Source organism: Trachypithecus francoisi, unplaced genomic scaffold, assembly GCF_009764315.1.
Source record: "Trachypithecus francoisi isolate TF-2019V2 unplaced genomic scaffold, Tfra_2.0 Lachesis_group17, whole genome shotgun sequence".
Taxonomy (NCBI): domain Eukaryota; kingdom Metazoa; phylum Chordata; class Mammalia; order Primates; family Cercopithecidae; genus Trachypithecus; species Trachypithecus francoisi.
In genome coordinates, this window is record NW_022681462.1 from 38,394,222 (window position 1) to 38,406,758 (window position 12,537).

Below are 12,537 nucleotides of genomic sequence, written 5' to 3' on the forward strand. Positions count from 1 at the left end.
TCCTGAGTCTAGTGGGGACTTGGAGAACTTTTATGTCTAGCTAAGGGATCATAAATGCACCAATCAGCACTCTGTGTCTAGCTCAGGGTTTGTAAATACACCAATCAGCACTCTGTGTCTAGTTCAGGGTTTGTAAATACACCCATTGGTACTCTGTATCTAGCTAACCTAGTGGGGACTTGGAGAACTTTTTTGTCTAGCACTGGGTGTCTAGCTGGAGGATTGTAAATGCACCAATCAGCACTCTGTGTCTAGCTCAGGGATTGTAAATGCACCAATCAGCACTCTGTCAAAAACGGACCAATCAGCTCTCTGTAAAATAGACCAATCAACTCTATGTAAAATGGACCAATCAGCAGAATGTGGGTGGGGGGGGCAGATAAGGGAATAAAAGCAGGCTGCTAGCCCCAACCAGCCGCAACCCAGCGTCTTTCCTGAGGGTGTGAGTCTTGTTCTTTTGCTCTTTGCAATAAATCTGGCTACTGCTCCCTCTTTGAACCCAGGCCACCTTTATGAGCTGTAACACTGCAAAGGTCTGCAGGTTCACACTTGGTAACCAGCAAGATCATGAACCCACCAAGAAGAATGAACAACTCCAGATGCACTACCATTAAGAGCTGTAACATTCACTGCGAAGGTCTGTAGCTTCACTCCTGAAGTCAGAGAGACCGTGAATCCACCAGAAAGAAAAAAGTGTGGACACATCTGAACATCTGAAGGAACAAACTTCAGACTACCATCTTTAAGAACTGTAACACTCACCACAAAGGTCCGCAGCTTCATTCTTGAAGTCAGCTAGACCAAGAACCCACCAATTTCGGACACAGTTCCCATCCACCACACTCCATCCCTAGTTCTATCCTAGCTCTTTAAACAGTTGGAGTTCAAACCTCAGACCATGACAGCACACGGGCCTGAACTCCAGTATGGCCCTGGACAAGTTCCTTAATCTCTCTGAGCCTCAACTTCCTGAAGGAGCGGTAACATTGTTATTAGTAGCCTCCTGGCCCCAGCACACGGACATACATATATGTGGATATCCTGTGAGGGGTCGTCTTTTCTTTGGGTGGTTTCTTGTCCGCAGAGGTCCATACTTTATGTTCCTGGAGGCACCAGCTGAGTCACTGATGCACTCCTGCATCCAGTATGTTTAAGGGAGACAGTCTGGGAAGGGACAGTCCGGGGAGGGCAGGGAAGAGCCTAGAGGGGCGCTTAGTGATCAGGGCTGTGATGGGGGTGTTACTGGAAAAGGGACCCTATCCAGACCCCAAGAGAGGGTTCTTGGATCTTTTGGAAGAAGGAATTTGGGGAAAGTCCATAGAGTGAAAGCACGTTTATTAAGAAAGTAAAGGAATAAAAGAATGCTTGCTCCACAGGCAGAGCAGCAGCATGAGCTGCTTGACTGACTATATTTACAGTTATTTCTTGATCCTCTGCTAAACAAAGGGTGGATTATTCATGGGTTTTCTGGGAAAGGGGTGGGTAATTCCTGGAACTGAGGGTTCCTACCCTTTTTAGACCCTTTTTAACTTCCTGATGTTGCCATGGCATTTGTAAACTGTCATGGCACTGGCAGGAGTGTCATTTAGCATGGGAATGCATTATAATTACCATATAGTGAGCAGTGAGGATGACCAGAGGTCACTTTCGTCACCCTCTTGGTTTTGGCTGGCTTCTTTACTGCATCCTGTTTTATCAGCAAGGTCTTTGTGACCTGTGTCTTGTGCGGACTTTCTATCTCATCCTAATTTAGAATGCCTAAGGTAGTGGGAATGCAGCCCTGCAGGTCTCAGCCTTATTATACCTAGCCCCTATTCAAGATGGAATTGCTCTGGTTCGATTGCCTCTCACAGGGGCAGTGCACAGTCACATCTTGGTCTCTGCTGCCTCATCCTTCCAGATCTTTCAGATGTTTGCCGTCTGGCATTCTTGGACAGGAAGACTGCTTCCAAAGTGATGCAGGATTTTTCTCGGACACTTTTCCAACTGCAGACTTCTGGCCTTCGATGCTCCTGCCCATGCCTAGCTGTGCCTCAGGCAGGAGGTACCCTGCCCACTTGGGCTTACACTCTGGTGGGGATCCTGCACCCACCAAGACTGCATGCTCAACCCCAGTAGGAGGGGGTGTGTGAGCAAGTGAGTGCCTCATCTTGCCAGCCACTCCAAGTGCCCTTTGGGGCTTGCAGCTGGATCAGGCCTGTTGGAAGCGACTCCCAGGGTGAACTCTGACATCCAGATGAAGTGAACTTGGTGGCGCCCAAACAGTAAAGCGCTGACTCTGAAGCCTCAGAGGGGGTGTTACAGCCTGCTAACAGTTCTTTTAGTCCCACCGTCAGCAGCCTGACAAACAGGGGCATGTTAACAACCAATGGGGGAGGGGGGGTGTTAACAACTCTTCAGTCCTGTTGTCTGCTCCTGCTGGAGGCTCCCTGGCTGGCTGCCTGCACTGCTTCTCATGGCAAGTGGCTGCTACTGGTCACAGACAGTAGAGGAGGTGTGGAGGGCTATGGTGTTACTGTCTTCTTCGTACCCTTTGCTGACAATGGAAGGGTGAAAAGGGCAGAAAAAACTTTTATGAAGCGATGAAACAGCTCTCAGCGGAGAGGGGATGCGAAAGGTGGTCCCTGACCTGAAGTTGGGTGGTCTCTCTCTCAGTGTGGCTGAGTCTGGGGTTTTTATGGGTTCAGAAGTGGGGACTGCATGCTGATTGGTTTATGAGTATGCAAAAAAGGCTAAAATAAAGGCACCATTCGAAGGTGGCATGACAATGTGGAAAACCAATTCGGGAAGGGTAGAGATATGTAAAGTAAGTGAAAGGTTGGGATCAGAGGAAAGTGCACCAACAGGAAGAGGGGTTCTCAGTTCAGTCCATGGATTTATCCACGACTTGTAGCTTAGCTTTCAGACTTTTAAACTGCCTTTGGTTTGAAAGTTGGGTTTCACTGGGGACATGCTGCTATCTGCCTAGGGGTTTGTCTGTCTTCTACCACTATTAAAAGTACTAAATCAGTGCATCTAGACTGAGGGCTGCCCCTAGTCTGGCCAGCAGAGGTTTTTGTTTTGTTTTTCTTTTGTTTTAATTAAAATTTTAATTAAAAGGGACTAATATAGAGGGTTTTTAAAAAATTACCATATGTGTTGAGTATGCTATACCAAGCACTTCCCATATATTTTCTCATTTAATCCTCAGAATAGCAAGGGTGATTGCCTTATCTCCATCGTATAGATGAGAAAGCTGAGACTCAGAGAAATTAAGAAACTCACGAGGTCATGTTGTAAGTAAGTTAGTTTTTGCTGTGTCATAAACCACCCAACTGTTTATGATTTCAAACAGGTAATACTTGTTTCTCAACAACTGGATGGGGGCTGGATGGCCAAGGGGCCTCATATTTTAGGGACAGGAAGAGCTCATCGTCAGCTGGGTGTTGGGGATGCGACCACCAGTCTCATTATCCAGGAGAGCTTGAACATAGGGGTTGAGTTCCAAAAGCAGCATAAGGGCAGCAACACAAGAACTTTCCATGTCTCACTTATGTCATATTTGCTATTCTCCCATTTTCCAAAGCAGGTCACAAGGGCATGGCCAGCCAGTATGGAAGGGGACAACCAAAGGAGTGGACACAGGGAGTGAGAATTGCTGCCATTTTCCCCAACAAAGAATCTACCATCCATAGCTTCTAAGTGTACAACTGGAAATCAAAACTAAGTTTGTCTTACTTGAAAGTTCAAAACTGTCTTGGAGCTACTGCCCGGGGTCTAGGAATCCAGAACATTCCACACATTGCCTAAGCCAGCAACCTGTTGCACACACACACCTGCAACTGTTTTGCAAATGTATATGGATCTGGTTGTCATTGATAAAATGCAAATTAATTTAGATGTATTATTCAGTTCATAGTATAATTTTGTTGTATTTTCAAATCAACAGGTATTTATGTAATTTCGAAGCAGCTCTTCACAAAATATTCATTAGTTACAAAAGGAAGTCACTTCACAGGGAAAAATCTGGCAGGTGTCACCTTAAGTAACCAAAACGAACATCATCAGTAATAGGACAAATTGCAAGCATGTGCCTCCTGATAGTCTAGCATGAAGAACACAGCATCACTTCTATGATGTTGCTGCCAATAATACATAATTGGAATCTAATCCTAAAGCAACAAATTCAAATTAAGGAAAATTCTACAAAATAATTGGCCTGTAATAGAAGTGTAAAAGTCATGAAAGTTAAGGAAAGACTGAAGAACTGTTCCAGACTGAAGATGAAAGAGGCATGAGAAATAAGTGCAGTGGTGATTCTGAACTGGATCCTGACTTGGCAAAACTTGAATAGGAACTGTTGGTTGGATGGTAGAAATATATTAATGTTGATTTTCTGATTTTGCTAGCTATATTACAATTTTAAGAAGACACACAGTATTTAGGGGTTATAAGGAGTCAGGTCAGGAACTTTCAAGTCATTTAGTAAAATAAAAGTTCTTTGTACTTTAATTCTAAGACTTCTATAAATTTGAGGTTATTTTTAAAATACTTAAAAAAAACTCCTTTAAAGTCTCTTAAAATGCTGTCCTATTAATAATAGATTTTTAATTTGTTTTTATTTTTATCAAGGTTTTGTGTGCCCATAGTTTGAAGTATTGTTTTTATTTATTAAAACATTGTTTAATGTCACTCCATTCAGAGGTAATGAACTGTTAGTTTGTTGTTGTTGTTTTTGAGACAGAGTCTCGCTCTGTCACCCAGGCTGGAGTGCAATGGTGCAATCTCAGCTCACTGCAACCTCTGCCTCCTGGGTTCGAGCAATTCTCCTGCCTCAACCTCCTGAGTAGCTGGGATTACAGGCACCCGCCACCATGCCTAGCTAATTTTTGTATTTTTAGTAGAGACAGGGTTTCACCATGTTAGTCAGGCTGGTCTGGAACCCCTGACCTCAGGTGATCATCTGCCTTGGCCTCCCAAAGTGCTGGGATTACAGGTGTGAGCCACTTTGCCTGACCTGAAGTGTTAGTTTTATGTCTTTTTTTTTTTTTTTTAAAGACCAATAGTTCCCTTATCTCCACTTTCCCCCTTTCCTGCACCTCAGAGGTAACTACTTTCAGCTGATTACTTTGACAGGTATGACCTTATTTCCACATAATTGCTTATGTCATGATTTTTTTCTTTTTGAGATACGGTCTTGCTGTGTTGCCCAGGAGGGAGTGCAGTGGCGCTCTTGTAGCTCACTACAACCTTGAACTCCTGGGCTCAAATGATCCTCTGGCCTCAGTCTCCTCAGTAGCTGGGACTACAGGTACATGCCACCATGCCTGGCTAATTTATTTTCGCAGAGACAAGGTCTCACTGTGTTGCTTGGGCTGATCTTTAACTCCTAGGCTCAAGTGATCCTCCCGCCTCGGCCTCCTGAAGTATTGGAATACAGGTGTTAAATCAAGTTTAGCCTAAAGCTGCCTCCTCACCTATATAAGTGTGGCCTAAAGGTTTGTCTGTATATCGTGACAAGTGGAGTAACAGACTACACTTGTGCCAATCACTGAGTTTTGGCCAAATGTAGCCAACTGTTCAAACCATGTTCAGATAAGGCAAATGCCAAGCTGTAGCCAAATTCACCTGTCTGTGTACCTCATTTCCATTTTCTGTCCATAAACCTTCCACCACGTGACTGCGCTGGTGTCCGAGCCTACTCTGGCTGGGAAGGCTACCCAATTCTTGAACTGTTGATTGCTCAATTAAACCCCTTTAAATTTAATTTGGCTGAAGTCCTTCCTTCCTCCCTCCCTCCCTCCCTCCTTCCTTCCTTTTGTTTTTGAGATGGAGTCTTGCTCTGTTGCCCAGACAGGAGTGCAATGGCACGATCTCGGCTCACTGCAAGCTCTGCCTCCTGGGCTCATGCCATTCTCCTGCCACAGCCTCCCCAGTAGCTGGGACTACAGGCGCCCACCACCACGCTCGGCTAATTTTTTTGTATTTTTAGTAGAGACGGGGTTTCACCATGTAGCCAGGATGGTCTCGATCTCCTGACCTCATGATCTGCCCGCCTTGGCCTCCCAAAGTGCTGGGATTACAGGCATGAGCCACTGCGCCCAGCCTGAAGTTTTTCTTTTATCACAGGTGTGAATCATTGTACCTGGCTGTCCTAAATTTTTAAAAACTATCATGCAAGTCATAGTTACTTCCTCAAGACTGTCATTATCACATACTTGTAGTGTGCCCTTGCTCAATTTTTATGGTTTTAATTTAAAAATTGAAAAAAGGATCTGCCTGCTATACTGTGTAGTTCAGTTGTGTGCACTAACTACTGAACCATGGCATCTATTTTGAAACCGTTTTGAAGAAATCCCAGTACTTGGGTATCTTACTGAATATTCTTAGGTAGTTGGCTCCTGAACAATGTGGGGGTTAGAGGCTCTGAACCCTGTGCAGTAGAAAATCCGAGTATAACTTGTGACTCTCCCAAAACTTTACTAATGGCCTGCTGTTGACTGGAAGACTTACCATATCATAAACAGTGGATTAACACCTATTTTGCATGTTACATCTAGTGCATGCTGTATTCTCACAATAAAGTAAGCTAGAGAACAAAATGTTACTAAAAATCATAAGGAAGAGAACATAGATTTACTATTAAGTAGAAGTGGATCATCATAAAGATCTTCATCCTCAACATTAGTTGAGAAGGCTCAGGAGGAGAAGAGGAGGGGTTGGTCTTGCTGTCTTTTTTTTTTTTTTTGAGATGGAGTTAGCTCTAGTTGCCCAGGCTGGAGTTCAATGGCGTGATCTCGGCTCACTGCAACCTCTGCCTCCTGGGTTCAAATGATTCTCCTGCCTCAGCCTCCCGAGTAGCTGGAATTACATGCGTCACCATGCCCCGCTAATTTTGTATTTTTAGTAGAGACGGGGTTTCTCCATGTTGATCAGGCTGGTCTCGAACTCCCAACCTCAGGTGATCCGTCGGCCTTGAACTCCCAAAGTGCTGAGATTACAGGCGTGAGCCACCACGCCTTGTCTTGGTCTTGCTGTCTTAAGTGTGGCAGAGGCAGAAGAAAATCTGCGTATAAGTGGACATGTGCAATTCAAGGCCATGTTGTTCAAGGGTCAATGGTAGTTTTTAATTTCCCCCAAGCATTAGACTCAAAATAACCTGTGAAAAAGAATTTTGTCAGCTCTAAAAATGCTGATAATTCAGCTGACCTTGTTTGTAATACCTGTCAATAAAGACTATACTATCTTGGGGTTTTCAGAGAAGGTATCTTTTAGGACTGATAATTCACAGCCTACTTGTGCTCTACTTTGGTTCTCTTTTGACCAGTAGACCAGACATGTTAACAGAGGCAGTAAAACAGCACAAAATAATCTTACTCTGTCAATGCCGTGGAAGAACAGTTAATTTGGGGATCTACTCAGTCACTCTAAGACTAGTCACATAGTCAGTTATAAATCTACCTAATAATATAGTTTTTTAGCCTATATTATCATTTTGTCCAAACCAAAAAAAAAAAAAAAAGTTATATTCCTTACCTATAGAGAAATATATCACCAAGTGTATTTCCTTATTGTTAGGATTAAGTCATCAAGGAACGGGAATGTCTAATTTTTCTGTTCTTGGTGATTTTGATACAGCTGCGATGACTGGAGGAACACCAGGGTCTTTGGTCTCGCGCTGACAGGATTGACATGGACACACATGGATTGGTTTTAAGAAGCAAAAAGTTTAATAGGCTAGAAAGAAGGAAAGAAGAAAACAGCTCCCCTGTACAGAGATAAAGGGAGGGGGGATTCAAACAAAGAGAAAACCCTGTGTGCCACAGAAAAGTGGCTGCTTATATTGGGATGCTGGAGGAGGCGGTGTCTGGTTTCCATAGGGCCCAGGGGATTGGTTTGACAGGTATGTCATTCACGTAGCCCATGAAAAAACTGGCCCTCCCATCCTAGCCTTTTAACATGCAAATACAGGGTGTCTTGCCGTTCTACACACGGGGATATGTTGGGACAAGGGAGAAGGCTGCGGGAATCGCCATGTTTGGGTGGACCCAGTTTCTAATGGCTGGGATTTGCATAGCAAAGCTTGGCAGCCCTGCTCTAGAGCAGAGGCTTTCCTGCTAGATAAGATGTTTCTGGAACTGCTTTAAAAGAAACAAAAACTTCCCAAGGACCCCCTTTTCCTCTCTAGCTGCCTAAAATAATTTCTTAATAACTCCTATAACAATTCATGTTGGGTTCTAATGGTCGCCTCTTCCCCTTCTAGGCTCCAGTCTAAGATGATTTTTTTTTTTTTTTTTTTTTGAGATGGAGTTTTACTTTTTTCCCAGGCTGGAATGCAATGGCTTGATCTTGGCTCACTGCAACCTCCGCCTCCCAGGTTCAAGCGACTCTCCTGCTTCAGCCTCCCGAGTAGCTGGGATTATAGGCGCTCGCCACCACACCTGGCTAATTTTGTATTTTTAGTAGAGACAAGGTTTCACCATGTTGGCCAGGCTGGTCTCAAACTCCTGACCTCTGATGGCCTCTCAAAGTGCTGGCATTACAGGCATGAGCCACCGTGCCTGGCCTGTGTGTTTGAAATGTATTATGGGAACTGGCTCATGTTAAATGATTATGGAGGCTGAGAAGACCCGCAATCTGCCATCTGTAAGATGCATAACTAGGAAAGCCTGTGGTTTAATTCAGTCAGTGTGAAGGCCTGGGAACTTGGGGGTTAGGGTGGGATTAGGTTAGGGGGTAAGTTCTAGTTGAATGTGAAACCCTGAGAACCAGGAGCACCAATGTCCAAGGAAAGGAGAAGATGGATGTCTCAGCAAAAAAAAAGTAGGCAAATTTGCCCTTTTTCCTCCTTTTTGTTCTGTTTGGGGCCTCAACAGATTGGATGATCACATTGGGAAGGCCATCTGCTTTACTAATTCACCAATTCAAATGTTATTAATCTCTTCTGGAAACACCTTCACAGACACACCCAAAAACAATGTTTACCAGATACTCAGACATCCCTTAGCCCAGTCAAGGTGACACACACAATTAAAAATCACAGATGATTAAAAAAATAACAGATAGGAAGAGAGTATAGGCATGCTAATAAAAGTTTAAGTAATAATGATTTTATCCAGTGTTTATCTTTTCAGACTAGAAGTTGTATTTTAGAATACAAAATGGGAAGGGCAGTTAACTTTTGTTTGTGAATTTCCATCTCCCTACCATGGTAAAAATAATTTTAGCAAAACAACTTTAATGTTAATATTATAATAGACATGTAAGCACAACATTGTAGAATACAAAGAGAATTTCTTTCTTTCTTTTTTTAAGTGGGGCTTGGGAATTTTCATTTCACAGTCTCCTTGTTATCCAAGGCATTTTTAGAGGCCAGTCTTTCCAGTCATATTTGATAATGAGGAAGATGAACTAATTGACTTCCCCAAAGTCACATAACAACTTCATGGCATAGCTGAGACTAGACTCCTGGGATTCCGATTCTCAGGCCATCAGTCTTTCTACAACAAAACAGTGATGCTTAAATACTTTAGATGCATATCACAAAAAAGGGGATTATTAGAATGAAAACAATGATTAGGACAAGATAATTTAATGGCATTTTATTTCCGATAAACTCTTCTCTCTTCAGTTTTAACTATTTGAAAAAATTGTGGGCATGTCAGAGGCATGTAAACTAGAGTAACTCCATCTTGAATAGCAGCTGGGCAAAATGAGGCTGAAACCTATTGGGCTGTATTCCCAGATGGTTAAGGCACTGTAAGCCACAGGATGACATAGGAGATCAGCACAAAATACAGATCATAAAAACCTTGCTGTAAAACAGGTTGCAGAGGCCGGGCGCGGTGGCTCAAGCCTGTAATCCCAGCACTTTGGGAGGCCGAGACGGGCGGATCACGACGTCAGGAGATCGAGACCATCCTGGCTAACACGGTGAAACCCCGTCTCTACTAAAAAATACAAAAAACTAGCCGGGCGAGGTGGCAGGCGCCTGTAGTCCCAGCTACTTGGGAGGCTGAGGCAGAGAATGGCGTAAGCCCGGGAGGCGGAGCTTGCAGTGAGCTGAGATCCTGCCACTGTACTCCAGCCTGGGCGACAGAGCGAGACTCCGTCTCAAAAAAAAAAAAAACAAACAAACAAACAAAAAAAAAAACAGGTTGCAGAAAAGAAGCCAGACAAAACCCACCAAAACCAAGATGGCCACCGAGAGTGACCACTGGTCGTCCTCACTGCTAAACTCCCACAAGCGCCATGCCAGTTTACAAATGCCATGACAACGTCAGAAGTTACCCTATATGGCCTAAAAGGGGGATGCGTATCAAGAAATAACCATAAAAATGGGCAACCAGCAGCCCTCTGGGCTGCTCTGTGGAACAGCCATTCTTCTATTCCTTTACTTTCCTGATAAACTTGCTTTCACTTTATTCTATGGGCTTGCCTTGAATTCTTTCTTGTGTGAGATCCAAGAACCCTCTCTTGGGGTCTAGATTCGGACTTCTTTCCTGTAACATCGTTCTGGCGACCAGTGAAGACACTATAGTGAGGAAACCCCTGACCCAAAAGCTAACTTTGGGCAAGTGGTGGGGTTCTGTAACAGTCAGTCATAGATTTCCACCTTAAAAACCAGGTTCACATGTGAGTAAGCAAGGTATAATAGATAAGGAATTTTTTACAACTTTAAAGTGTGACCTACCCAAAAGATCTTGCCTCTTAAGTATGAACTGCCAAGTTATTCTCTCCTCCTCCCAAGAGGAAAATCATTGTTAAATAGGAACAGACTGACACACAACATGTAGAAATTAGAATACTTTATTATAAATATTTCCAGAATATAAACTGATTTTGTATCAAGATTATTTGAAACTTTAGAAACTTTATGTAACCTAAGATTATAATGTATTTCATTTTCCACTTTCCAGCCTAGAAAATACACTGCAAGTTAGATCTAATAAAGGAGAAAAAAATTGCTTCATAGAGAAAAACCAATGAACATAAAATACCCAACTCAAAACTGTAACAAACCCAATCAAGAAACAGATTGTGCAAAGTCCATTAATCCTCCAATTTAAAATAAATAACCTCCCAAGAGAAAATAATTCCACCATCAAAGCAATTTGATGAATAAAAGCAGAGTCACTTTCATTAAAGGAAATTACACTATATGTCAAAAAAATGTAATAATGCTTTTAGAAAATGAGGAGAAGTAATTTCTGTGTTGGAGAGCAAGCATGCTAAACACTTTCTGTTCACTTGGCCTTTGTTAGAAGTTAACCTATTCACATAAGAAAAGTGGTATGAACATGGACATCATAAAACCAAGCTCTCACCTATTTTTTCAACTAAATTTTGGAAGAACCAACTTTGAAAGCGTCAAAATCCAAGAATAGACTGGTCCCAAAGCATTTCCTCCTCTGTCCTTTCTTGGCCTTGTTCCTTTTTCTTTTTTGTACGCTTACGTTCCTCTTTCTTAGAGACTACATCTCGGCTTTTTTTCTCCTTTCGATTCTTAAGCTTTCCTGTACTGACATGTACGGTTTCTATTTCCACCTCTGTCTTCTTTCTTTGGATGCTCTTGTGTTTGTCTAAATCAGTTTCCTCACAACTTTTTTTTCTCCTATGCTTGGACCGCTCCTCCTCTGATTTTTCTCTGCCTTCCTCTGGGCACCTTTTCCTCTTCTGATGTATCTGTTTGTGACTGGCTTGATGAGTACTGATACTGTTATCTGAGGAGAAGTGCTTGTAAACTCTAGATTCTACACCATGTGAGCCACAAATATATTCTTGCTGATTAAAGTTCAGGGGTACTGGTTTTTCTGAGAAACAGTCCCTGGTGAACTGACAGTAGCTCAGAGAGTCTAGTCTCAATCTGCTGTCATGGGCTGGTAACCACTGAGGCAACCGATTTTCCACTGTTTGTGAAATATTGCATGATCTTGGGTAGGTCTGGATGGTTTCAGATGGGAGTCTCTGGTCAAACATTCTATATGTGGGTCTGGAATTAACCTCTCCTTTGTACCCACAGGTTTCCAAATAGTCCCCTCTCATCTTTCTGAAACAAGTCTTTGGCTCTAAGCCTCTGGCTTTCTGTACTTTAATATAATCTTCAAGTTCATCTTGAAAAGAGTCATATGTCTTCTTTGAATGCTTCATTAGGTTGACAAAATGGGATTTTCTGCAAAGAAGGGAGAAAATTCTTACCAGATTATCTTGTCCTGAGCATTTCCTTTGCTTTTTTTTTTTTTTTTTCCCGAGATGGAGTCTCGCTCTGTCGCCCAGACTGGAGTGCAGTGGGGGTGCTCTTGGGTCACTGCAACCTCCGCCTCTTGGGTTCAAGCGATTCTCCTGCCTCAGACTCCCAAGTAGCTGGGATTACAGGTGCTTGCCACCAGGTCCAGCTAATTTTTGTATTTTTAGTAGACACAAGGTTTCACCATGTTGACCAGGCTGGTCTCAAAGTCCTGGCCTCAAGCGATCCACCCACCTCGGCCTCCCAAACTGCTAGGATTACAGGCATGAGCCACTGCACCTGGCCTCCTTTGCTCTTGATAAGAGCTTTGA

The 12,537-nt window shown here is 43.1% G+C and overlaps 1 protein-coding gene across 4 annotated transcripts in view; it reads right to left on the bottom strand.

Annotated features, from left to right (window-relative positions):
• Window positions 1-10,772: 10,772 nt before the first annotated feature.
• Window positions 10,773-12,537, bottom strand: part of LOC117062168 (lysine-rich coiled-coil protein 1) — a 29,487-nt gene continuing 27,722 nt past the window's right edge. For all 4 annotated transcript variants that reach the window (XM_033175387.1, XM_033175390.1, XM_033175388.1 and 1 more), the window contains one exon: window positions 10,773-12,151. In XM_033175387.1, coding sequence (XP_033031278.1) covers window positions 11,350-12,129 — 780 coding nt within the window. In that variant the 5' untranslated portion in view covers window positions 12,130-12,151 and the 3' untranslated portion in view covers window positions 10,773-11,349. The remainder of the gene's footprint in view (window positions 12,152-12,537) is intronic.